Source organism: Stegodyphus dumicola, chromosome 1 (assembly GCF_044657685.1).
Source record: "Stegodyphus dumicola isolate Sdum_Otavi_A_Nest chromosome 1, ASM4465768v1".
In the NCBI taxonomy this organism is placed as follows: Eukaryota; Metazoa; Arthropoda; class Arachnida; order Araneae; family Eresidae; genus Stegodyphus; species Stegodyphus dumicola.
The window spans coordinates 182167109-182193887 of NC_140768.1; the positions used below are offsets into that span (position 1 = coordinate 182167109).

Genomic DNA, 26779 nt, shown 5'->3' on the forward strand with positions numbered 1-26779 from the left:
TTTAGTTTTTTCATTTATGCAAATCCAATAAACTACATTTTCCTTATTTCTATTCTGAATTCGATATTGATAACCTTTGTAAAGGGCTAAAGGCTTTTTACAAAGGTTATCAATAAAGGCTTTTTCCTTTTAGTTTCAATAATCTCTAAAACATCAATACTGATTTAGATACGAAAAATAACAGCTAATACTAAAGATTTTAAAGTGGAATGAAACTAAAGATTTCGAGAGGAGCCTAAACTAAGACACGTCTTCAGTCTAATAATGTCAACACGATGACTAACTTATTCACAAAGAAACTGCCCAACTTTTCTTAATGATTCATCCTGACATCTCCTGAGGAACTTCCTGTTCACAAAAAAATCTTCCTGTTTGCGCGAAATCGGGGAGTACAGCCCCCGATTTCGCGCAAACAGGAAGATTTTTTAAAAACGCGGAAACAGGAATGGCGGAAACAGACCTAAATCGAGAAAACCCAGGAAAGAATTTCGCAAACAGAACTTGGTGCCAACAGTAAAACATGGTGGAGGAGAAGTTATGGTATGGGGGTGTATGTCGTCCGTATGGTATGGGGGTAGTATAATGGATCAGTACAAGTATATTGACATTTTAAATCAAAATTTGAAATCTTCAGCACGACAATTAACCCTTCATAACGATTTTAAATTCTACCAGGACAATGACCCCAAGCACACTGCTTTGAACGTTAGACTCTGGCTGCTGTATAACAGTCCTGAAATAATAAAATCACCACCTTAATCTCCAGACTTAAATCCCATATAGAATATTTGGCAAGAATTGGAATCAAGAATTCGCAAACACACCATTTCTTCAAAACAACAATTAAAATCATTGCTTCAAGAAGAATGGGGTAAAATCACTCCAGAAATAATAATAATAATAATAATAATAATAATAATAAAAATTAACCGAATCTATCCCAAGAAGATTAAATCACGTTTTAAAAGTAAAAGGAAATCCAACAAAATATTAAAACATTTTAAGAAGTAAAATTTTTGGATAAATATTTGATGGAAAAGTAAGTGTTCCATCACTTATGTGAGCCATTTCTTGCTTCCTTCTAAACAATAGTATTTTTATTAAATTACTATTTTACTATTTTGAGAAAATGTATGTTATGTAATAATTGTTACTAAATTTAAGTATGAAACACACACAAAAAAAATTTTTACATGTTTTTTTTAAATTTATTTTACTACAGTTTCCTTTCGTAAAGTACAAGTGTCCTATCACTTTTCTGAGACACTGTATATTATATTAAATTAAACAAAACAAGTTATGTTAGAAAATGCTGACTAAGGCAAAAACTTGTATAAAATAAAACAAATTATTTCTTTGCAAAAGGCTGCTATTTGTTAATATTTTGTTTGATTTTGGACATTGAAAATCCCGAAGGGAAGCACGCATCAATTAATTTTTTAAAACATAAGAGTAAAATTTTAAAAAATCTGCAAGGTTTCAGATTTTAAATTACGTCTAGAGGGAGTTTTTTTAACATTTTGTATGTTACCTTTACTTATTAAATATCCTCTTCTTTGCATTCAAACCATAAAATTCAATTCAACAGCAATGTCACAAAATAATTTTAAAATGAGCATATCTTTAGAATTTCCGATACACAGTTCCGCGCGCTAGAGATAAAAATGCTTTTTTTTCCTCGTAAGAGTGTTGCCATTCCTCGCTTTGAAATCGTTTTGTTAATCAAAAATTCGTTAACAAAATATGAAATCGATCATAAAACAAATTCCGAATTTCAGATTTGGGCTTTCAGATGCCCATATTCGCAGCAGGATTAGGTCATTCAAAATTGGATGGCTCTATGTACCGTTGTTTTATCACAATGAGAGAAATATACATAGATTTATGCAGATTTCTTCATTATTTAATTTCTTCAAATATAATACAGGGCGATAGTATTTGGATGCAACGATTTGAAAAGCGATGCAGCCTTTTAAAGTTTTTTACACGAAATCGCAAAACGAAAACAATAGATCTTCAGGGACAGGACGAATAAAAAAAAAAAAATTTAAAAAATTTTTTCTAAAAATCTGAAAGGTTTCAGATTTTAAATTACGTCCAAAGGTGCGTTTTTTTTTAACGCTTTGTATGTTATCTTCATTTATTAAATATCATGTTCTACGTACTCAAACCATAAAATTTAGTTCAGCAGCAATATCGCAAAATAATTTTAAAACGAGCATATTTTTAGAATTTCCAATTTTTAGATAATAGGAGATAATTTTTTTTTTTTTTTTTTTTTTTCTCGTACAGTGTTGCCATTCCTCGCTTTGAAATCGTTTTGGAATAGCGGTTGTCAACCCTTAGAGCTTCACGCATCACTACACATATAATTTTATATTTGGTGGACTACTAATATGAATTAATAAAAAAAGGTAAATACGAGTATATTTATACACTAATAATCAGCCAACTTTTATTTTATTAATGTGAAATGCACCCTTTAAAGGTAACAATAGAGTAATTATTTTTCAAGCATATCCATGGATGCTAACTTTCCCATTCAAATGTCTCTAGATATACTTGCAAAAGTAGCTAAAAAGTCGCTAAATTCGGGAGGAATTTCGCTAAAACTAGTAGCTGAAAGTAAAATAAAAGTGTAATCCATATTCCATAATAGGTTTTGTTACTCATCATTTTTTTGAACTGAATCTTTATAAAAATATAAATAATGTCCCAATTTTTCTGCGGACCATCAAAATGTTTCACGGACCGCGAGTTGTCCGTGGACCACCGTTTGGCGACCGCTGCTATGGAAGATGACGTTATTCAAATTTTGATGACTGAAGTACGGTTGCTTTATCACAATGAGAGGAACATACATACATTCATGCAGATTCTTCATTATTTAATTTCTTTAAATGTAATACAGGGCGATGGCAACAATTTAAAAAGTGATTCGCTGTTTATAGTTTTCAACGCGAAATGCCAAAACGAAATTAATAGCCCTTCTGGGCAAATCGCCCCTTTGGACTAAAAAAATTGTGAAAGAAAAGTCTTTGTTATAAATAGCAATAAATATTTGAAAACTGACTGAATTAACGTATACTTATACATTATAAAAGACATTCAGTTGCCCGTGTGGTCTTACAAAGCATAAAATATGTCAAATAGGAAATATGAATAAATTTTATAATTAATTAATATTAAGAAATAAAAATTTTATTAAAAAATAAATAATAATAAAATATTTCTTGAAGGTTAAGTAAAACATTGGTATTGATTTTTTTTTTTTTGGATTTATCAAAATAAAAAATAACATAGATATGTAGATTTCTGGGGTGTTTTCCCAGGAGCCCGAAAGGAAAATACAAGTGGGGAGGGAGAGAAACGTAATGCAAAGAAACTCTTCACTAAGAGGAGAAAAAAAGTAGGCGGAGCAGAAAGTTTGGCGAGTTATTTGGCTGTGACTGTCATTCACGCTGGCAACCCTATAGCGTGTGGCCACCGGGCTGGAAGCTCAGGCGGCCAGAGTTCATTCCTCGAGAGATTTGTATGCATGTATACGGAAAGTTGAGCGAGCATCATTTGTTTTTCTGCATTGTCCATGTGCTGCTGGCTGTACTGTTGTCCGGGCAGTGCCTTTCTGCGGCCCCCGTGCCAGACGTGGTCGTCTTGGGACATAGGTGCAATCATCGCTGCTATAATAATCCACTGCTTCTGAAGGCGCCAACCGTGAATGCCCCCTCTGAAGCGAGGACAACTAAATTATGTTGTTCTTCTTTGTTCATGTTCGGAACTAAACGCAGTGCCCTGCTAAAACGCCTGTCTAAAATTCCGTCGCATGAAACCCAACGTACGGTGGAAACCTTGTTAAAACGACTTAACGTAGCTCAGCTTGAAGCCCTGGCGACATCCGTAGAGACACGGGGTGCTGAGGAGGCGCCCTGCATCCTTTTGCCGGTGGGAGAACTGCGGCTGGGCCGTGGGTCACCCATTTCGGCGCATGTTCTTTTCTGCCAGCTATTTAGGTGGATTGACTTGGTTTCACCACACGAGCTGAGGCGGTTACCTAACTGCCTGTCGCCCCAAGACAGATTCACCATATGCTGCAATCCTTATCATTGGAGTAGGCTTTATAAGCCAGGTAAGAAATTCAGTTATATTTTCATTTTAACATGAAAAGATGATTTTTTTAAAACTCGCACATGTTCTACAAAGCATTCTTCGGCGGAGGAGTACTTTTTGCACAGTTAAGTTTTTAGTTAGTTTAGAATATGTCTAAGAGTACATTTTGTAATGTTAGTTATTTTTCTAATTTTTGAGTTACTTTTTGGTGGTTACTTTAGAATATGTTTGTAGTTCCATAATTTATTTTCATTATATATTACTGGTATGTAAATTCAAGTGGCATGTTAGTTTTTTTGGTTTGAAGTAGTAATTGGTAGTTTCGAAACTAATTTCCAGTGAACAAATCGGCTGTGCTTGTTTTCATACACGTATAAATTAAAGGCCACTTAAAAATTCTTTAAAATATTTCACATTCAGGCTACTAGTTGTTAGATGCTTTGCTGTAGTTAGCCAACTAGTTTGTAATTACAGTTATGAATAATATTAAAATTCAGAAAAACTTCTGCTTTTGTCTTGATCAAATTGGTTATTACTATTGTAATTAAATTCAGGGATTTTAAAATTGAAAATAGAATAGAATGGTATTTTTAGCATAATGAGGTTTTATAAGCATTGCTGAAAATTAGATTTCTTACCTTAAGAGATATTAATTAAGCAGTAACTATTATTTTAAAAAACTGTCATCTTAATGTTCTTGCTTTTAAGTGACAGCATTTTCATGATTGTTTTATAATTATACTACATTGGGTAATGCCATTGCAGATTTGATCTGTAGTTGCCTGTCTTAGAAAATCAATCACAAAACACATTTTTCTAACCTCTGACCCTTGTAACTATGAATCAGATAAATTTATTGAATATGAATGAAAGTGAATTATAGCAGGACGTATGGAAACGAATTTAAAGGGTTATAAAAGTTAGTTTTTCCAGAATTGAAGCTAAGTGAAAAAATCAGGAAGTGCAACTATAATTAAGACTTTGTTAAAATTAATTTTAACTTTATTTATGCCTATTTCCATATAGAATTCAGAAATGCAATCTTTCATTTATAAATTTCTTAAATGTAATAAAATACTACTACTTAAATTTTGATATAATTTTATAGTTATTTTTTCCATAATTGAAGCTAAGTTAAAAATTCAGAATGTGCAACTAGTTAAGACTTTGTTAAAATTAATTTTAACTTTATTTATGCCTATTTCCATATAGAATTCAGAAATGCAATCTTTCATTTATAAATTTCTTAAATGTAATAAAATACTACTACTTAAATTTTGATATAATTTTATAGTTATTTTTTCCATAATTGAAGCTAAGTTAAAAATTCAGAATGTGCAACTAGTTAAGACTTTGTTAAAACTAATTTTAATTTTTGTTATTTATCACTATTTCTATATAGGAGAGTAAGGAAAGCAATGTTTCATGTATAATTTTGTTAAGTGTAATAAAATATTACCACTGAAATTTTGATATAATATAGTTGATCTGTAAAAATTTCTCTTTAAATCACTTTAATTTTGATATTTTAAGGGATGACTTTATTGTAATTATTATTTTTTTTACTGAGGTGGAAATTTATAATCAACATTATTTCAAACTATAATAACCAGTATTTCTCATTCATGCCGTCATGTGTCAGCGAAATCGTAACATAAATAGCAACGACCGAAAATATTATTCTTTAAAGTCAGTGAAAAATGTGTACTATCAGTATGTTAAATAGGAGTACTAAGTTCCTAAGCTATTTCTGTATTCCTTTGAATCGCTAGAGGCCGAGTCGACTGCCAGCTGGGAATCGCGTACCTGCCTGTGGGGTCACGTGACGGGACACTGTGTCGCCAGTGGGCGCCAGCGCTGCTTCAAAGAGGGACGCAATTAAGTCGTGGCGCCAGACGTGAGCATGGCCTTATCGGGCGACGCCAAACGACAATTACCGCAGCTATGGCTGCAAAAATCCTTGCTCTTTTTCTTTTAAAAACTTCATAAGTAGCTTCTTATCATTGCAAAAAAAAATGGCTACACTTTCGCAGGATACGAATTCGGCGCCTTTTATCCTTCTGAGAAGAATATAGCTGCAAAATACTTCTACATTTCGATTAACCGAACTGTAGATTCATATCAGAATCCGTAATACTTACGAATTTTTTAGTTGTTTTAGTAAAAAATTTCTCGAAAGTTAAAATATTATGTAGATGAGTGATTATTTTCCAGCGTACTTTACTCTGAATATGGAAACGTTTTATTAAAAAATTATTTGTTCAACCAATTTCTAAAAGAATGCTCATCTCAGAAGGTATAGTTTTTGAAAAGTTCATGCGTTTAAAATTAAGCTTTCATAGTTCGAAAATGAATACCGAGTGTGCCAAACACTTGAGTATATTACTCCTCAACAGATCAGTTTATGAATAAAGGACTTTTAGCTGTATATTTATTTCTTTTGGAAATCTTTGATGATATCTTAAGAGTTGATAAAATTGCATAACTGTGTAGATAGATCTAGTTACAGTGTGGCAGTAAAAACGGCCATTTCTGATAGAGTAATTTTTGTAACTTTTTTTAAATTGCTAATATTTGAGGTAACAGTAGGCCGGCGCTTGCAAACTCTGAAATTCTGGCACTTGGATTTTTTTTCGTAAACTGTAAAACATTTTTTCGCGTCAGTTACACAGGCTCTGGGTTTCCAGAGTAACGGATCAATATATTCATGAGAAAATGTTTACATCAGAAGAATAGTTCAACGATATGTTTGTCATATAACTAGTGTATAGCAGCATTGAAAATTCTTAATTTTTGGAATTATCAGAACATTTAAAAAAGGTATTAGGTGTAACTGCTTTGTAAAATTCAGTTGTAATTGCAATATTGATCATTTGTCGGAGTGTTTTTTTTTTTTCAATCCTCAAATGATATTCTTAAACAAGAACCATTGTAAATTAGATTCTGTAAATGTAGGTTATTCTTTTATCTTTCATAGTATCTAAAGACAATAAGAAAATAAATTGCATTTAAAATTTTTTTAACGAAATTTTGAAAGTTTTTATTATTTTTGTAAATGCACAAAATAAAAAAAGTTTCATCAGTTTTTTAATATTTTTTACTCTGGGCGCACAAGTTTACCTTTGGTCTCAGTTTTAAGAACGCACAATATCATCACTGTATGTCTAAGTACTTTTTATTTTAATCAAAAAACATTTCGATTCTTGCATATGCTATTTTAAATTTTATTTTTCATGTATATACAGGAAATCTTGATTTATAAAATTAAAACTACAGTTTGAAAATGAAGTAAAATGTAATATTAACAATGATTATTCTTACCTTTTATTTTTATATATTAATGGGACAGAAGCTTAAGTAGACAATACAAATTATACTTTTTCCACACTTAGCTATAAAAATCAAGTGCGAAACATTAATCCTTATCCAGTTCCTTAATGACAACTGTGCTTTACATATGAATAGTAAATAATTAACCAAAAGGTTAACCATTGGACACATTCAAAGTTTGATGCCCTTCATCATTAATTCGTTTTTAAATTTTTTAAATAAAACGTTTTGTTATATATATATAGTATAGTATGGCTGTCAGTAACACTAATGTAATACATAGAAAACTACTATCCTTTGTAAATAAATGTTAACAAGAATATTTCTTACGAAGGGTTGTATTATATTTTAAAAATAAATTTACAGGATAGCTTTATTCAAAATACTGGAGGGTTTTGTTTGGCCTTCTGTGGAAGTGGCTGTATTGGTTGGTTTATAGCATTGTTTATTGGTATAAACCAACCAGTAAAGTATTGGTATAATGAGATTTTAATACCAGTGCTTATTTATTTTCTTAGAAATATTGGTCACTTTTAGCAGTAACTGTCACAAGTAATTAATGGTGTATGAGCAACATTTTGACAAAATTTAAAAAGTGATTTTAACCCCTTGGGTACATTCGATGTCTGAGACACGTCATTCACTTTTTTTCCCCTAGGAGCGGTTGACGTGTCTTAGACGTCAAACAAAAAATTAAACTCTTGGGTACATTTGACGTCTGAGAGACGACATTCACTTGTTTTTCCCTAGGAGCGGATGACGTGTCTAAAACGTTATTTGAGATTATGCACAATTCTGTTCATTTCATTGTAGCTTGTATCAGTCATAATAGAAGAAGCAATTACAGTATTTCGGTGAACATTATTTGCGATACACTGCCCCATTATGTCAAAAACAAGGAATATATTTTATGATAGTGATAGCGAAAGTGACTTTGAGAAATCTAAAGAAGAATTGTTTAGTGATCCTGAAATTGACAATTACAATGAAATAGAAAGCGAAGGTGATGAAGACGATATTGAACTAGAAAATGATGACAATTATAATATAATATCAAGGTTTCGAAGACGCACAAGACGTCTATCGAGCAGTGATAGTGAATCTTCTCGTGAACCAGTATCAGAGGAATGGATTTGGAAAGAAGAAAATGTAGCCGATATAAAAAGTTTTTCTGAAATATCTGAATTAATCCTTTGAGCCTGCCTAGACTAGGTAGCCTTTAGATGTTTTGAAAGAAGTCTTGAATGAAGATTTTTGGTACACTATAGTAGAAGAGACGAATAGATACACCAGACAAGGGATAGAAAAAGAAGGTTGCGTTAAAAAAAAAAAAAAAAAAAAAAAAAAAAAAGTGGTTTCCTATAAGTTCTGATGAAATGAAAGCTTATATTGCATTATGCATCTTGATGTCACACATGAAGAAGCCAAAAATGCATATGTATTGGTCAAAACGATATGCAATAAGTACTCCAATTTTTGCCAGCACTATGGCACACAATAGGCTTTTGATATTTCAAGCTTTCTACATTGTACGGATAATGAAGAGGAAAATAAAGATGACAGAATAAGAAAGATTAGAAATATAGTGGATTACCTAAATACTAAAATGTGTTACATTTATGTAGTAAGTAGCTATTGATGAATCGCAACCAAAAGTTATATACGTTCCATGTGCAAAAATTTTCTCAAATAAATCCGTATCCAAGGGATTAAGAATTTTTACTTTTTCTGTCTCCCAAAAGAAAACTTTTCTGATGATTTAACACCTGTATGACTTTAAACTGTGAATTAGCATGATAGTGTATGGTAGTTTTACAAAATATTTTGATGGCTATGAGAAGTTATCTTGAAAAATTTATAAGGGCCAGTTTTGATAGCAGTACATAAATTCATGCTCTTAGCATTAGAACACGTAGGAATAACAATGGGTGGAGTCGCTAATAATTAACTAAGGATTTCTAGTCTTTGATTTCTGTAGTTGGCAGTGCATCTTCTTTAACTATGTTTTTCATGAATCTGCTTAACATAGTATCATTTTTGTCCCACTATCTGTATATCTTCTGTATAGTATGCTTGCTGTCATTTTAATTTTAGAATGCAGAATATACTGGCTATATATGATATTTCTGTATTTATGTTATTCTTTGATGTCCTTAATATAATGGTTAGCAGTGCTGATTGATTGGCATGTCACTGGGGCAGTTTGAATCTCTGAAAAGGTACGGATGTTTGTAAGCAGCGACTGTCTCAGAGCCGGTGCAACCAATGCATTTTCACGTGGCAGCAAAATTTTAGGATTTGGAGAAATGGCAAAATTTTCAGAATTTGTAAAATGCATTAAATAAGCTGCAGAATTATGGGACAAAAAATTTTTAGAATTAAGGGAGGCTACAGATAGCAGTGTTTGGGACCTGTATAATTTGTACTGGGTGGCAAAAAGGCCTACTGTGGATCTTGTTTATAAGTTGTCTGTGTAGCAGATGGGAATATTAAAATACTATCAAGCTGAAATTCTTTTCAAGTAGCTTGGTTGGAGGCCCTCATATCTTTTTTATGGAACATTCACTATAAAAATTTAGAGTGGAATTGCTCAGTTAATCTACCTATTATAATTCTTTTAGAATCATTTTCAATTATATAATAAGAGCTGATGTACGTACCTGTATTGCCAGAATTTTGGAGCAGCAAAATTTTTAGAATTTACAGACACACCAAGCGTCAGAATTCAGTAGCTGCAGAGATTGCTTTGGATGGCAAAAAATCTTGCTGCGAGCATTTTTGTAATATTTGATGGATTTTTGGGAGACTACGGAACACTGTCACCATACAAACTAAATAGCACAAAGCAAAAAAGCATTATCGTACAAAAATTGACAAGTGCTTCTTTACTTTGCCATTTTGGTTTATGAAAGATTTAAATTTTTTCGGGTACTTTTAGCATTTCATGTTTTATGTAACAATTAGTATGTTTCCGTATTTATTGCATTCATATTATTTTAAGCAGTCTTTTTGTTTATAATAAATTGAAAACATCACAGTGTTTCCAAAGGTATTGCTTCCATTTTTAATTGTGTAAACATCGGATATTTTCTATCTGTTTAATTTATCAGGAAAAATGACTAAAAGGTCATGTACCACAACTTAAATTTAGCTGAAACTAATTTTTGAACAAAATCCTTGTTCCAGACGTGGTTTATGAATAAAATTGTAATTATTGCTCGAGTTGCAAGTTAAATGAGCTTTGGTGATTTGTTGAGTAAATGTTCACAATATTACCAGAAAAAATGTATCATTAATTTAATTTGCTATTTTTTTACATTTAATATATATTCAGTATCCATTATTTACTTTTATTATTGTTCGCTGTTTCAGATAGTCCATGTATAGTGTATTAAGAGCTAAATCTGCTTTTGCTGATTTTTTTTTTTTTTTAGAAATTAAACCCTGTCATGTATACATTTGATAGCTGTACTATTAACCTTACTCCGAATAATTGTGTCTATGATTGTGCCCACTTTGGTAACTAGTTTGCATAATGCAGGAATTGAATATCAGTATATTTGTAATGGATAGTGTTTTTTTTCGCTTGATGTTTGGGAATTCCAGTATTAAAATAATTACTTTATTTTTTGTTTCTCAGAATTTTTCCATGAAAATGGTTAAGAATCCAATAAAAAATGAATAGTTAAATACTTTACTATAAAAATTATATACATAATAAAAGCTGTTAATCCCTTAACTGTGGCGGGCGTATATATACGTCCTTCCAAAATACTATCATTTGCCTTGTGCTGCTACCTGTAAAATTATTCTCAAAGCTTTGGAATGAAACACCATAATGACCTTGACAAAGTAATCGAAGCAGGATTCTATTTCAGAGAAGTTTGGGGAGAAATTGGAGAGAAGGATGTGTCTAAAGCGGTGAAAGCCAATATTGCACCACCAATACTGCGCGGTATTGGCTGGTGTTGTTTGAGTAAAATGTATTTTTAAATTTTGTCTCCTCCGTTATTGTTTCCTTTTTGTAGCAGGTTCCAGGAATAAAGATATAATGGATGTTTCAAACCCATTTAACGTTTTTGATGAACTGCTTGTGCTTCATATTGTTACTGAAACTAACCGTTTCATAGATGAGTATATGGCATTCAACCAGTTCAGAAGAAATATGTTTTTTTTAGGCATACTGATTTCACAAAGTATAATACTGAAATCTGATATTACACTTTACTGGTCTAAAAATGAATTGATCGAAACTCCATTTTAGAGATCATTTTTATTATACTTGCATCTTTGTATTATATTTTTATTCAAAACATTAAATTTTGTGCATTAGTTTTTTTCTTATATTCTTTATTTTGTTAAAAGTAAACAGTTTTTAGAAAGTAAAACTTGCACTTATTTTCCCCCTAATACAACACGTATACACGCGCTTGTGTCAAAAACTGTGGCACTGCGAAATGAATCTTGTATATTTTCCACCGCAGTTAAAGGGTTAAGCAGATTTATCTATCGAAATAAGTCTCGCATTTGTGTACATAGAACTTTTCAGAACTGGAGTTTTTATAAGCCTTAGTATATTTCTGTTGTATTATTTATTCATTCTAACTTTATCAATTTATTATATACTCATAAAAAATAAAATCTCCAAATGCTATGTGATACTGACGACTATATACTTTGAAAACATTTTGCTTTTCAGTAATATCTGTATCATAATTCTGTATATCAGGTAGATCAGATCACATTCAGTTGTAAGTTTTAATAAAATTTCTGCTTATAACAGTTAACATAAGTTTTCTTCCTTAAAAATAAATACTGGACAAAATATCCAAAATCTTTTCTGTTAAATGTAACACAATAATAATTACAAGCAGAATATTACTGCTTGAGGTGTATTTCATAACGGTATGCCATGACGCTTTTAGATGACCAACGAAATTGTCTTTTTTTTTTGCTGTCAACCGACAGCAGCATAATATAAATTCAAATCTGGGGGGGGGGGAAGCGAAGTCCTTCCTGAGATATCAACATCAGAATGGGGAGGGGGAAATTAATAAGTTTTTAAAATTTGTTACAAGTTTTTATTTAAGCAGTTATCACTTAAATATTTCTTTTTATATCGCACATTTTTATCAGAATTGTTTAAAGTTTATTCATCTATGAATGTTTTGTATGTAGAGGGTCTGCAGCCAGTTAATATCTACAAGAAAAAGTGCCTATAAAATCTCAGGATCAGAACCGGGATTTAATTATTAAAATTAGACATATTGGTGGAACAACATGGAAGGTCCTAAGAAATGCTGAACAAATAAATAAATAAATAAAAATGAGCAAACAGATTTAGATAAAATGCAAGGAGTTTTATGAAAATATGCAGATTAATCAGTACATGAATAATGAATTTAATGAATAAATATATTGTAAAATTAAGTGACATTATAAAACAAAGGTGAGAAAATTAATGATAGCAGGGCATAATGCTGAGGATAAAAGCAATGTTTAGAACAGTATTCTTTTCTGTCATATTAATTCGCTCTTTGGCTTTCACCTCCAATCGATTTAAAGTCTTGAATGGGTGGATAAATGTTCCACTCTTGGAAGCATTTTGGAATTTTTCCCAACTGCTCTAGATTTCTCTCAACTTTTGCTGAATCAAAGGGCCATACATTCAATCACTGATATCAATATCACTAACAGCTAAAAGAAAACTTACATGAATTATGCAATTTTCTGTTAATATTTCAATTTATTTGTGAAACAAGGGGGCAAAATCATTGTATTTTCAGCTTTAACTGCAATTTACAATATCTGGAAACATGGAGAAATATTCAAGTTGGGTGCTGGTTGAATTTAGGCACTGATCAAAATATAGTCATACATACAGTGCAGTTCGGGTTCCAAACATATATATAATTCATTTTAAATGTGCTAATTGTGTGATCTATGTGAAGTTTCAGAAAACCATTTAGTTTTAATATGTTACTAAAAATTATTTTTTTTTGTAGATTCTCCACCACCGCCATATACCAGGCATCCTCAGGAATTAAAAGTAGAAGGTAAATAAGTTTTCTTATCATAAAATGTTTGATTTATTTATCTCGACATGTTTTACAAATTATAAAATTAACTGCAAAGTTTGGAGTAGTAGGAAAGCAGTTTTTGAAGAGCTGTCATACCACCACCATGCCAAGCTAAGAAAAATTGTGTCAATATATTTGTTTTAAATTTTTTTATTTAAACAGCGTAAAATAACACATTGCAGTACATTAAAAAAAGTTATGCGTATGACATAAAAATTGGCCTGGAAGGCAAATATGTAATCTGAAAACAGTACTGTAATTACATGTAATTCTATTCTTTCTTTGTTCTGTGAATCATGACTAGTGATGCTTTTGTAAAAGTAGATTAAAGACATTGAAGCCGCGATTTAATTATGGCTTTTTTATGAGATAACTGAAGTAGAGAATATTTCAGATGAAACAATAACAGTATGTGGAAATAAAAATTATTCAATTTAATGCTGAATTGTGAAAGCTCTCATAAGTCTTTATTTTTTTTTTTATATTCTCAATAGAGAATTTTTATTAGAAAATATTTGAATAATTTTTTTAGATTTTGTTTCAAATCTCGAGTCAATGGAACCAATTTTTAAAAATAATTTATTTCCTCCAAGCAAGTAGATAGTAGTTAGTAGATATTTTGGGGATCGAAATAATTTCAGATATTAAAATAATAAAAAATAAATAAAATACTTAATGGGTTTCTAGAGATTGTATTTTTGAAGACACGGTATGAGTAAATTTAATGATATAGTATATGCAAACTAGATATCATCATTCCAAAGCAGGGAAGTATACCATAAAACTTATTAAGTCATTTTCCATATTCACTACTTTTGTGAATTTTAAGTGTCATTAAATGCATAAAAATTACTGTTGAATAAGAATACTCAGTTCTTACAAACAAAATACCCGAGTGACCTTTTATATGCTTCTTTCATAATTATTATTATTTTGGTATGCCTTAACATAATTCTGTTTAAAATGAAATCAGTATAATGAAGTATGCATTTTACTGCCATCATAGAATACTTTCTGTTACATTCATAGTTTACGGAAGTACCAATACAAAATCTTTGAAAAATGGAATTCTTTTTTTTTTTCCTTAAAATTTTTATTTATTGATTTTGCTGTGCATTTTCAATAATTTATTTTAATATAATGATTTTCATTACAGATAGTGTACCCAGTGAACCACTATCTAGGTTTACCAGTCATCTTACTGGTACGTATATTAACATTTTAACTGTGTTTTATTATGTGATATCCGTTTTCCTCATTTTTTCTCAAAAATGCTGTGGATTCTTTGTATTTATTACATAATAATAATTTGATGTAGTTTATCGTTTGGTAACTAGTGAAATTAGTTCCTGTTGCAGAAAAAATTGTCTAAGTATATGTAAAAATAATAAATGCCAATTGTTAACACCTCTACAATGGTTTCTTTCATGCATTTTTCTAATTAACAAGAGCAAAGAGAAAGATGCCATACTCTGGAAAGATTGAGAAAAAAAAAAATGCATCGATATACGTAGTGTATTCGGAAACTAAGTACCGTTTCATTCTAGCGCCGTCGCAGCGCTGTGGTAGGCGTCTCGCACATGCGCACTAGTCTTTCTTGTTCACTGACTTTCAGTTGTCGCCATTTTAGTTGCTCTATGTTGTGTTTTCAGTTTGCTGTGCACATTCAAAATGTTTAAGACAATTAGTTCTCCCGTTGACTGTGAGATTCGTGCCGTGATTAAATTTTTGAACGCGAGGAATGTTAAACCGGCCGAAATTTATCGTCAAGTGACAGAAGTTTACGGTGAACACGCGATAAGTGATGGAATGGTGAGAAAGTGGGTAAGAATGTTTAATGCAGGTCGAACAAATGTCCGCACCGAGGCTCGGAGTGGTCGGCCTTCTGTTGTCACCGATGATTTGGTAAGGAAAGTTGATGAAGCAATTCATGAGAACAGATGCTTCACAATGACAACTTTTTCAGAGGCATTTCCACAAATTTCATGTACTGTTTTGTTCGAAATTGTGTCTGACCGCTTGAATTATTGCAAACTGTGTTCCCGATGAGTTCCAAAATTGCTCACTGATGTTCACAAAACAAAGCGATTTGGTAGGGCCCTGACATTTCTCACGCGGTACAGTGATGAGGGAGAAAACTTTTTAAACCAAATTGTGACAGGTGATGAAACTTGGGTGTGTCATTTGACACCAGAATCGAAACAACAATTGATGGAGTGGAGACACACTCATTCTCCGAAAAAACAAAAGTTCAAAGTGACAAAGTCATCACAAAAAATCATGTGCACTGTCTTCTGGGATAGGAAAGGCATTTTGCTTACTGAATTTCTTCCCAGAGGAGAAACCATTAATGCGGCACGATATTTAACAAAACTAAGGCGTGCCATTCAAAACAAACGAAGAGGAATGCTCAGTAAAGGAATTGTGTTGCTCCATGACAATGCTCGGCCCCATACTGCTGGTGTCACTCAATCGTTAATTCGACAGTTTCATTGGGAGCAGTTCGATCACCCGGACTTGGCGCCGGTCGACTATCACTCGTTCCTGCACATGAAGCGCGAGCTTGGTGGCAAGCGCTTTGGATCTGACAATGACACGAAAAATGCTGTGAAGTCGTGGTTATCGAAACTGGCGGGAAATTTCTTTGACGATGGTATACAAAAACTGGTCACCTGCTATGACAAGTGTTTGATTATTATTGGCGGAAACTATGTTGAAAAATAGTTTAAGACATGTATTTTCATGTAAAAACAAAATTGGATTCGAAAAAATTGTTTTGCTATTTTTTTTTTCAAAAGGTACTTAGTTTCCGAATACGCCTCGTACTATATTAGTATTTTTTGTTTCGAAATGTGCTCAGAATTCATAGGTAGGATTAATTTAGGGATGTAGTTTTTGACTTGTAAAAATCAAGTTCGTATTAAAATTCTATTGCAACATGATTATTTTTATGTAAGAATTATTTTATTTATTTATTTTTATGTAAGAATTATTTTATGTAAGAATATATTAGATTGATTTCATTTAGTTAAATGCCTTGCTGACCTTTATTGTAAATTCTAGAGGTGTTTCACACTTAAGGGGAACTTAGTTATGTGTATATGCAAGAAATGACTAAAAATCAAAATATGAGTTCTGCAAAGTGAAAACTGTAGTTAGAAAAAATAATTAATTATAGAAATTTATTGTTTTATGAGCAAATTCCAGCAAAGAAGAAAAAAATATTTCATTCCTCAGTTTTGATACTGAAAAAAACCTTTTCGAAAATTTAATAATAAAAAACAATTCTGTAAAAGAGGGAAAAAGTGTTTACTTTTTTTTTTTATTGGCAATTTATTTACTATTACGACGTCGGCGAGGAGAGCAAAAGAACTGTCGTTTGTCTTTCCTCCCCCTTGTATCTTCCCCCGTGCTATAGGTGATGAGTACAGGTATGGAGTTCTAAAATAAGCGGAAAGCGAGGGGTTCCCCTCCCCAGTTCTCTGTAATTTCTTCCCTCTGATTTTCTCCGTGAACAACAGCCGAAATAACTGGGCAGGACAGAACATCAGGGACCGTAACTGAATGGAAACTTGTTCTATTATGATATGCTTTTTTTGATGTGGATTCTGTGTTAGAATTCTGAAAATGCATTTTCATATGTATTTGAAATGAGTTGGTGTTAAAATAATATTTATTGAAAACCGATTGGTTCCGACTTCAAGAAATTTTTATGTTAATTGTATCTGCATTTGTAAAATAACTTTCTGAATATACGAGCTCCAAGAACTTTTTTTTTAGGCATTACTGAGATTAATTTCCTCTGGCCAGTTTTCCTCTTGTTAGCGCAGAAGTTTTAACAGCCTGCTGGTAAAAAAATAATTCTAAATATTGTGAAAGTGAGTTAGACGAAATCTGTATAGTTAAATTTTCATGATTTGTCTAGCCTTGCTTTTTGATTTTACCATTTACAAAACGTGGCCATACTACTGAATTTGCGCGGTTCGAAGATTGGTTTTCCGAATTGTTATTCTTTCATGGCGTAAAAAATGGTATAAATCAAAAGCTGGATTTTTAAAAAATAACTTCCTATTAAGAATACATGGTTATATATTCTTTTTAATAAAATACATTTTTAGTACTTGATATATCCACTGTATATTATATTTAATCAATATATGTTAATCGTATTTTTCAATATTGGCTCCGTGTATTTCGAATGGGTATGATCCTCACCTTCAAGTTGATAGAGCTAGCTAAACTTAAATAACCAATTTTTCGCTCATTTGGCGAGAAATACCTGCGGGCGATTTTAACCGCTTGCCTGATTATCCCGAGTTATCTCGGGTTCGTATATATTGCAGTTAATTATTTCCCGAGAAAATTCGGGCGAAGCAGAATTTGTTAGTACGATTTCTTTTATCGCGGTTTTACTCGGTCTGGAGGAAATGAAAGGAAATATTCAGCTTTGATTGGCAGTTTGCCAAATTTTGTTTGTTGCGCGGTTTTTTTGGAGGAACTGATCGCGTGTTTCTCGATTGTATAGTATACGTTGGCTTGTGGATTAGTAAGGTATAAAGAAGGATCCATGCGTTGGAAAAAAATAAAATAATGGCGATGATGGAAGATAGCGAAAGCGATGATTTTTCAGATAGTGATTATGAAGAGGCGGGGAAAAAAATCAAAAAAAGAAAAAAAATGAAATCCAACGAGACAGTGCACTCTGTGCTCCCGTGAAAGAGATTCCAGCGATAAGCCAGTAAGAAAAGAGACCAGATACCAGTGTAGAACGTCAGGTATCACTCCGTGTTGTCCCTTGTTTCAAAAACTATCATACAAAGATTAACTTTTTTTCGTTTGCCCGAGATAACTCAGGATAGTAAAATAAATTAAAAATAAACACCTTCAAAAAATTAAAAATTCAACCTACAAATTTTGATTTGTTTCGTTTTGTTGTTTTTAATAGTAAAATTAAAAAATGATGATTTTTTACAATTTTTTTCAAAAAAATTTGTAAGGGAAGCGGTTAAATTCACCTTACACGCGGGTTTTTAACTTTGGCTGAATACCGCAGAAAAATCTGGGCTTATATTCGGTAAATATTTTATTCCGCTTCGAAAAATAAATAAAAATTCATTTTCTTTCTTACCCTTGTGTAAGTTTTGAGAAAGCAACATTTTGCTTTTCCATTTTTTTGGTTATTATTTTATCTGAGACGATGTACCGATACGCTTTTTCTCTGAATTTTCACTGATGTTTTTCTCGCCGCGGAGGATCCGCATTCTGTGCTCCACCCCCTCTAAAATTTCCTCAGAGGTGGGGTACCCAAATTGCTGATCTTTTTTCCCCTGAAAGGTAGCCCCTCCCTCTCTATGGTGAGACATTATTTATTATCTTTTTTTTTTCCTACTATTTCGGATACTTCAAAAAGATCCTTGCCATAGTCCATCTTAGAAGAAATTATTTCCATTTTAGTGTATTAAGTACCCGGAGGTGATCCTTCTTTAGTGTTCTTAAAATATACCTCATCTGAGGTGCAGTTTTTACTGCGTCTTTATTTTGTTACTTATTTTTCATCTGAATATTAGCAGCTAGTATCCGGGAGTACAAAAATTCTGGTTTTTAAAATAAAGATACAGTACTTGTATGCCATTCTTTGCTTTGTGGAATATGTAGTATATGTTTTGAATTGCGTGTGGCGTATGTAATAATTAGCTTTGACATATTCTGCTCGCATTGAGTTGCAGCTAGCTTTATTTGTTCTTCCGCGAAACAAAAGTAATCGAGAAGACCGTATTTAATCATACTTTGTAGTGCGATTATTAAGTCTAGAGATTTTAGAAATATTTTTAAGGATTTTTGGAAAGCTTCGGTAGCACCGTCTGTGGGCGTTTGCCTCTTGCCGAAGGGTGTAAGCCAGCTATCAGAGTTGTTACATATTAATTATGTCAGTATTATTTGGCATCTCTCATATTCATTTATCATTTGATGACATTTTATCAGCAAGTCTCCCTCCCTTGCTACTTCCCTCTTTATCTGAGCGTAGAATGTAGCTTGACTTGAAAATCTTATCATTGAGCATAGCATAACGTTTAATTTTGCAACCTGATTTTATTGTAAATGGCTATGTAGTACTAATGTAATTCGATTGTATTTTTTTAATTGTAATTCGATGCGATTTAAAGCCATTAAAGGTAGTTTATTTGTTAACGTTACGAGATTTTTATATTTGTTTGCTATAAAAGGATCTCTGTATGATTTAAATTATGTAGATACGTCATGCATGCGACTGAACTAACAGAAAGAACGATGTGGACTCTTCCCCGCATATGCTAGTAGTAATCATGGTTTACTACGGCGTACGATTTTTTTTTAAATTTTGTATTTTCGACCGTGAGCACAAATACGCATGCGCGATCCGGTTTGGAAATTTTTCTTAATCATGGCAAAGCCCTCGAGGGCTATCTGCCTAAGGAGAGGAATGCCTACATGCAGGGCCGGATTTAGACTTGATGAGGCCTAAGCTATTTGAAATATGGGGCCATTTATAAGTCTGTTTTACTATATTTTAAATTTTTTGAGGGAACCCCCCCTTCAAGAATGTGGAATTCCTAAGCTAATGCTTGTATAGCTTATACGTAAATCCTTCACTGCCAACATGGAGGACTGTGTAAGGGAAACTGGCTCGTATACGTGTTACACACGGGGAAAACCATGAAAACGCTCAGGCAGCTAGCCCATTCGCCAGGATTTGAAATACCCGACCGAACTACCAGTGTTCAGAGACTTCACCGCTTGGTCGCTATCGGGCCATCAACGATCCGGATGCTTATTTCGTAAGTTCCCATTCTCCCCCTCTTTATAGTTCAACGACAGACACAGAAATAAATATTGATAACCTTTGAATAAAAACTACCCGAACACTTGCTTAGTTAATTAACAAAAGCTCGATTTTAAATGCCTTCAGATTTTTTAAAAATCATTATTATTAGACCTTTTGCACGTAATGAATTACGTACAAATGCTTAAGAGGAGGTGGGAAGTGAAGGAGAGTTGTGCTTGTCCTTGATAGGATACTGGTATAAAAAAGTAAGGCAGTTTCGTCGAAATTTTCGTTGTTTTCGATAAAACCATCTTCAAGACAAAAATAACTTACTGTCTTCATTGCTAGTACATGCTATGGAAGTATGAAAACTACTGAAGGTAAGTTGTTATCTTGCTTCTTGGAAATGATAATAAAGTTTTATTTATGGTTGATAGATAAGACCAAAAAATTGATTAACACACAAGATTATTATTTTCCCGATATTTACTATGCCGGCCTTTTTAATTTTTTTATTTTGCGTTTACAAGGACAATGACTTCGCTTACGTTATCGTTTGTGTGTGAAGATTTTCAATACGCACGATTTAAAATTACGCGGAATTTAAGGTTTTATTGGCAATAATTTTAATACAGAATCATTCAAAATGTTTAAGAGACTGAACAATACTTAATTGATAATTCGAGTTGAATTTGGCGTACGTTCATATTGGTGTGTTTATTTTAGATATTTTCATTACAGGTTCTTCGTTAAGTGCTTTGTTATAATAATTTTTGTCTATTTCTTAATTCTGCTTGGTATTTTTAAGATATGGGTGCTTTCTAACCGTAAGGATTTCATAAAATTAATCCTTAATCCTTTGTGGGCCTGTTATGCAGTTTGCATTTTAGTAATTTTATTATCGCCATATAAGTTAGCACATCGGTGTCACGTGATTGTCTGTTCGTTTACGTATAAAGCAGTTGCATTCCGTAACAAATGACTTATTTTGTAAAACTTTATAACGAATTTTTGATTAATAAACTCAATAATTTAAAAGCGAACAATGGCAACACTCTTACGAGGAAAAAAAAATCTCCAGCGCGCGGAACTGTGTATCGGAAATTCTATGCTCATTTAAAATTATTTTCGATATTACTGTTGAACTGAATTTTATGGTTTAAGTGCGAGGAACATGATGTTTAATAAATAGAGGTAACACAAAACGTTAAAAAAAGGCTCTTTGGACATAATTTAAATTTTTTTTTTTTTTTTTACTTTCGCTACTAAATACCGTAATGAATGCTGCTTCGAATGCGTAGAATTTTGATTTCAGATTCATTTCAAGATCCCCAGGGTTGAAGAAACTTTATTTGGAAATAAATTAGGCTTCCCTCCCCCCTTTCAAGTCCTCGTAACGTAGGCTTTCCAAATCAGCGGGAATATTCTACGAGTAAACATTCAGCCTTGAAGAAATGACATCGAAAATGAGCAAATCCTGATGTTGAAACCCTGTATGGGCTGATTTATGGGCAGCTTGTGGCGAAACATACGCTGAGACTACATGTACCGTTTTCATTAATTTTGAAGCTTCTCTAAATTAGAAGTCGGACGATCATTAAAAGTCTACAAGACTTCTCTAATATGTTTTGGGCTCAACACTGTTAGTACATTTATCTTGAAGGTCTTCTCATAATTCCCTGAATTCCACGATTTTTTTAATCGAAGAACTTTTAGGTGTTACTGCTTATGTTTTCCTCAGACATGTATGAAAGCAGAAACGGAGGTGTTGGCATTCTGCATGGCATAAAATTTTCCGCTTGCCTTTCGTATTTTATTTTAGGCCTAGCTGCCGAACGGTAAAATCGCTGAACACTGGTAGTTCGGCCAAGGCTCGACTCCTGCGAACGGGCTGGCTGCACGGACGTTTTAGTGGTTTTCCCCTGTAAAGTGTGCAATACAAGCCAGTTTCCTTCAGAAAGTCCCGCAAGAAAGCTTCCCTCTCTTTAGACAGATAAGGCTTTGCCAAAATCACATAAACCAAACCAACCTATCATGTTTTAAGAATAAGTTGCTTATGGATTTAACAGAGTGAGTCAGTTAAATTTAATGTGCTTTCTTTTTAGTGTTTACATCAGCATAATGTGCTGTTAATGTAGTTATGTTTGAACATATTAATGATACATTTGGCAGAAACCTATATTTTTAGCATTTGCTAAAAATCAAAACATTCTGTAAGGAAGGAAAAACATCGTGTACTTTAGTTATGATTTATTTATTCAAGATATATGAAATTTAACAGATTTTTCTGAAATTAGCCCACGGTGAAACATTTGAAAACTTAAAAAAGATAAAATTTTAATGTAATGTTGTTTCAAATCGGCAGAAAGGTTTTTTAACGGTATTTCATAAGACAAAACATATTAAAAAACTGTTGCATTTTGAAAGATTTTACCTAATATTTTCTCATTTATTTTCTTAAAAAAATAAAATTGCTTCTACTCTGTTAAGTATTTACCATCTGATGCTTTTACACTTAATTATTTATGGCCTTGGTGAGGCAATGATGGATTTGCACGATCATCTGTGTGTTTACGTTATAGTATTCTTTGTTTTCGTTTTTCACAGTTCTAAATTTATATTAATGGCGTACTTCGCCTCCAAATGCAGTACAGTTCATGATTATTGAGCTGTGAAAACATACTGATTTCATAAATTATACCTATGGCTATCTAAAGCAGTTGAGGGTATTTTCAAAGTCTGGGAATATTTACAGAATCCGGCACGTTTTGTGGAACAATTAACGAGTAACCAAGATTGTTATGCGTTGTCTGGAACATCTGGTCACATGGATCAATGACGACTGAACCTTCCTGATGCAGAAATTTTAAACAGAACTTACTGTGCAGTTGTTAAAACTACTTAACAAATGTAGTTAAATCTTGGTCACCGTATAGGCGGCTGATCATAAGACAAAACGGTTTCTTTGCTGAAATGCATGGAACAGTATTGTCGAGTTGTGTCTGATAGGAAATGTTTATATAAGATTAAAAGTTAGATATATTCATATCGTTTATATTATTACACATATGATATTGCGTAACTAAATCGATTGCAATTTACTGAAACAAAATTTTATTGTTATCAAAATCTGATCGGTTGTGATGTTTCGCAGAACTTGTTACATCATAATTATACCTTTTTGCTATAATGCTCCCATTATCCATCAAGCGTCAATTGCAATTCTCTCGAAGCTCTCGTGAAGGTAAGCACATTTCGTGGCTTTCTACCTCTACCCTCCGCCACGGAATGGACTCTTCAGTGAGAGAGAAAGAACTTCGAGAGCTCTTTTCTTCGAGGAACATCATTAAAAGGTGACCCCGACATGGGTTCAACTTTCTTCGCCCTCCCTATCTTCTGTCGCCCCCTTCCCAAACGTGGTTCTTTCTTTTGAATTCCCCCTTTCGTGTTTTGCCGTTTTCGAATATATTATGTATTTTTTGTTTGTTAGATTCGTCAAGACGGTGAGCAAACTTTTTGAAGCCGCATATATTTTTAAATACCACCAAATTTCGGGAACTTTAGCTGGATGTTTCTTTCCGTTCTGTTTAGTTTAATCTTAGTAAGAAGAAATCGATCAATTATTAGCAAAAATGGAGTGGCAACCTAATGTTGAAAACACTTCTATAGTGGTATTATAGACAAGACGTATATTTATTATTTAGGTGCGAAGTTTATATTGTTTAATAATCTGTGCGAAAGTAATTTAAAGCATGGTATTATTGCTCACCGCATTGAAAACGTATAAATAATAAAAGATACGATTTCAAATATTTCCCAATATTAAAATAAGTGAAGTCTTTATGTTTGCTCTTAATATATTGCATCAGTATTTATCACTAATTTTATCACTAACGTAGAATAGTGCGAATGGACGTACACAGTGCTTTTAATATCATACGTATGTTGACTTTTGACTGCGAGACTTCAACGTATAAATTCAAAATTTTTGAATAACGTACCTTGTATTTTCACCCTTCCCCAATGTGTAGATTAAGAAACAACGTTAAATTGCTGTTAATAGTATTAACAGTCGGTTAGTTCATGTTTATGTGGATTTGATATTATATTTTTACGAACCGAAGAAGGGGTAATGTTCTAAGAAAATCACCAAAAAGAAAGAAAACATGCAATACTGTGTTGAATTTATTGATATCATAAATTCATGTTAGTTTCATTCGGCATCTTATCAGTATTTGTTTCATGTAATAAAGAAGACAGTAGATCTATACTAGTTACTAATACAAAAAAAAAAAAAAAAAAAAAAAAAATAATAATAATTGATTTATATGCCGTATTTCACGAGGTAATTATGGATGAGTCGAGAGTGAATTTCATAGGTATTTCTGAGTTTCGCGGGTTCGTTTTCCAGTTTTTTTTCCAGGCTGGGAAATATTCATAGAAATTTTAGTGTTATTTATTCAGAAACTTTGCACATAAATGAAAATGTGCTCTTTGAACCCATGTTGTTCTGAGAAATCTCTTCGAACTAAAATGCATAAAGAATTAAATGTTGAAAAGAAAAACGAATGCTTGGATTGATGGAACAGCGAATTGCGGGTGGGGGTGCGGCATAAAACTTTTGTTTTCTTCTGATGTCATCAAAGCGGTATTGGAAGTCGAGTTTTGGGGGATGAAAAACAAAAAAATCTTGATCCTTGCGAAACAAAATGTCTTTCGTCTGAAAGGAAATAAATGTATGTATGCGTGCGGAGTAGAGGAAGTGTGTCAAAAGTTACTGTTCGCGCTACCCACTATCCCTTTCGGAAGCCTCATGGCGCCGTTCTCACTGGTAAACAAGGCGCGGGGGAAGACGCGGGGAAGGGGAAGAGGCAGCACTTAGGATTCCCGGTGCCGGACCGTCCCTCCCAGGGTTGCCACTTTTGAAAACTTTTTGGGCGCCAAGCGGGTAGCCAAGCGCTTTTCTTCGCCGCTAAAAATAGGAAGCTGTGATTGGAGCTTGTTGTTTTGTTGTTCTTGGCCTCTTTGTTATTGTAATGATGTGTCTTCCCACCGCCGTGATCTCCCCCCCCATGTGAGCGTTTGCGGTAGATAAAAAACTGGCGCGGAAAGACTATAATGAACCGAATCTTTTTGTATTAAGGAATTTTGTTGCTTCTTGAAAATATTCCGAAAAAGAAATAAAAATTATAGGTTAGGTTATTTTGCCGAAAGGAGTCCTTTCAATATATTCATATGCTGTTATTTTTTTTCGCATTATTTCCGTCTTGTATTTATAGGGACGTTAAGCAACTAGTTTATTTAATCTAGTGTTATGAAAATGTATACTGCGATCAAGTTTTTGCTATTAAATGTTGCTGAAAGAGGTCGAGAACTTTCTTAAAAACAAGCTACAGTTTTTCTGCCATGTGTTTCTTTTCTTCCCCCCCTTTTTTTTACTATTTTGCCCGCCAAATTCAATCACAATAATTTTACTAAATTTTAGCAATTGTATATTTCACATACTTTTACAGTAATGAGTGTACTTGCGCATCCCTATAAATGTTATCACAAGAATGCCATTAAGTAATTGCATATCAAATAACTATTTTGAATTCAATATAATAGTTAATCCTTACTACTTGCATTAGGGCATTTGGTACTTTTCCGTTTTGCCGGCGCAAGCGATGAAGTCGCCAATAATGGTACAACCGATGCCAAATGGATTATTCTCTCTGGTAATCTTTTACGCCTCATTTTCAAAACAAGTCGCAGCTTTTTCTTATCAGATTGATTGTTTCTTTCAATACTGGCATATAATTACATATAATTTTTATCAGATAGTTCAGTTTTATGTCTAAGCCCACTTTCAGTAATTAAGTCAATTAGGATGCAATCACAGCGCTTACCCGAAGCCGAAAATATAGAAAACGTAAAGTCAAGGGTTAAATTCATCAATTCTAATGAGAATGCATTAGCGAATTAAAGCACTGCAGTTTTACATAATTTCTGAGTAAGCTATTCGCATGAATTGAAATATTTCTTGCACTTAAACTTGTGTTCCAAATTAAGATTTAACTCGAAATTAATGTAGATAATTACTGAGAGCATCAGATTTTTGTAGAGTAGTTTATGTGAGATGAGATTGCTTGGGATCACGTGATATGAACCGGCGAATCAGGATGTTGAACCATGAAAGCATAGTAAACTCTTAAATTAATGTCTTTTTACAAATTTATTGTCTTTATTTATTGGCTTTTTATAAAATTTTAAGCGATATTAAAATGTTTATGCCTTCAAAAAAGAATTCTTAGAACTAACATTTTTTTTAATATTTTTTTTATGTGCATACTGTATGTTGTCGCCAATAAAGTCTACTTGGCGAGATTTGCGCCGACGAAACGGAAAAGTACCGGGCAGGTAAATGAAATGCCTAAAAACTCATATTTACCGTGCAGTAATAAGTATTTTTTTGGGAGGA

General features: G+C 32.7%; 1 protein-coding gene across 1 annotated transcript in view; it reads left to right on the forward strand.

Annotated features, from left to right (window-relative positions):
- The first annotated feature begins 3476 nt into the window (after positions 1–3476).
- Positions 3477–26779, forward strand: part of Dad (Daughters against dpp) — a 62353-nt gene continuing 39050 nt past the window's right edge. The window contains exons 1-3 of the mRNA XM_035373406.2: positions 3477–4126; positions 13443–13493; positions 14674–14721. Of these exons, the coding sequence (XP_035229297.1) occupies positions 3535–4126; positions 13443–13493; positions 14674–14721 (691 nt within the window). The 5' untranslated portion in view covers positions 3477–3534. The remainder of the gene's footprint in view (positions 4127–13442; positions 13494–14673; positions 14722–26779) is intronic.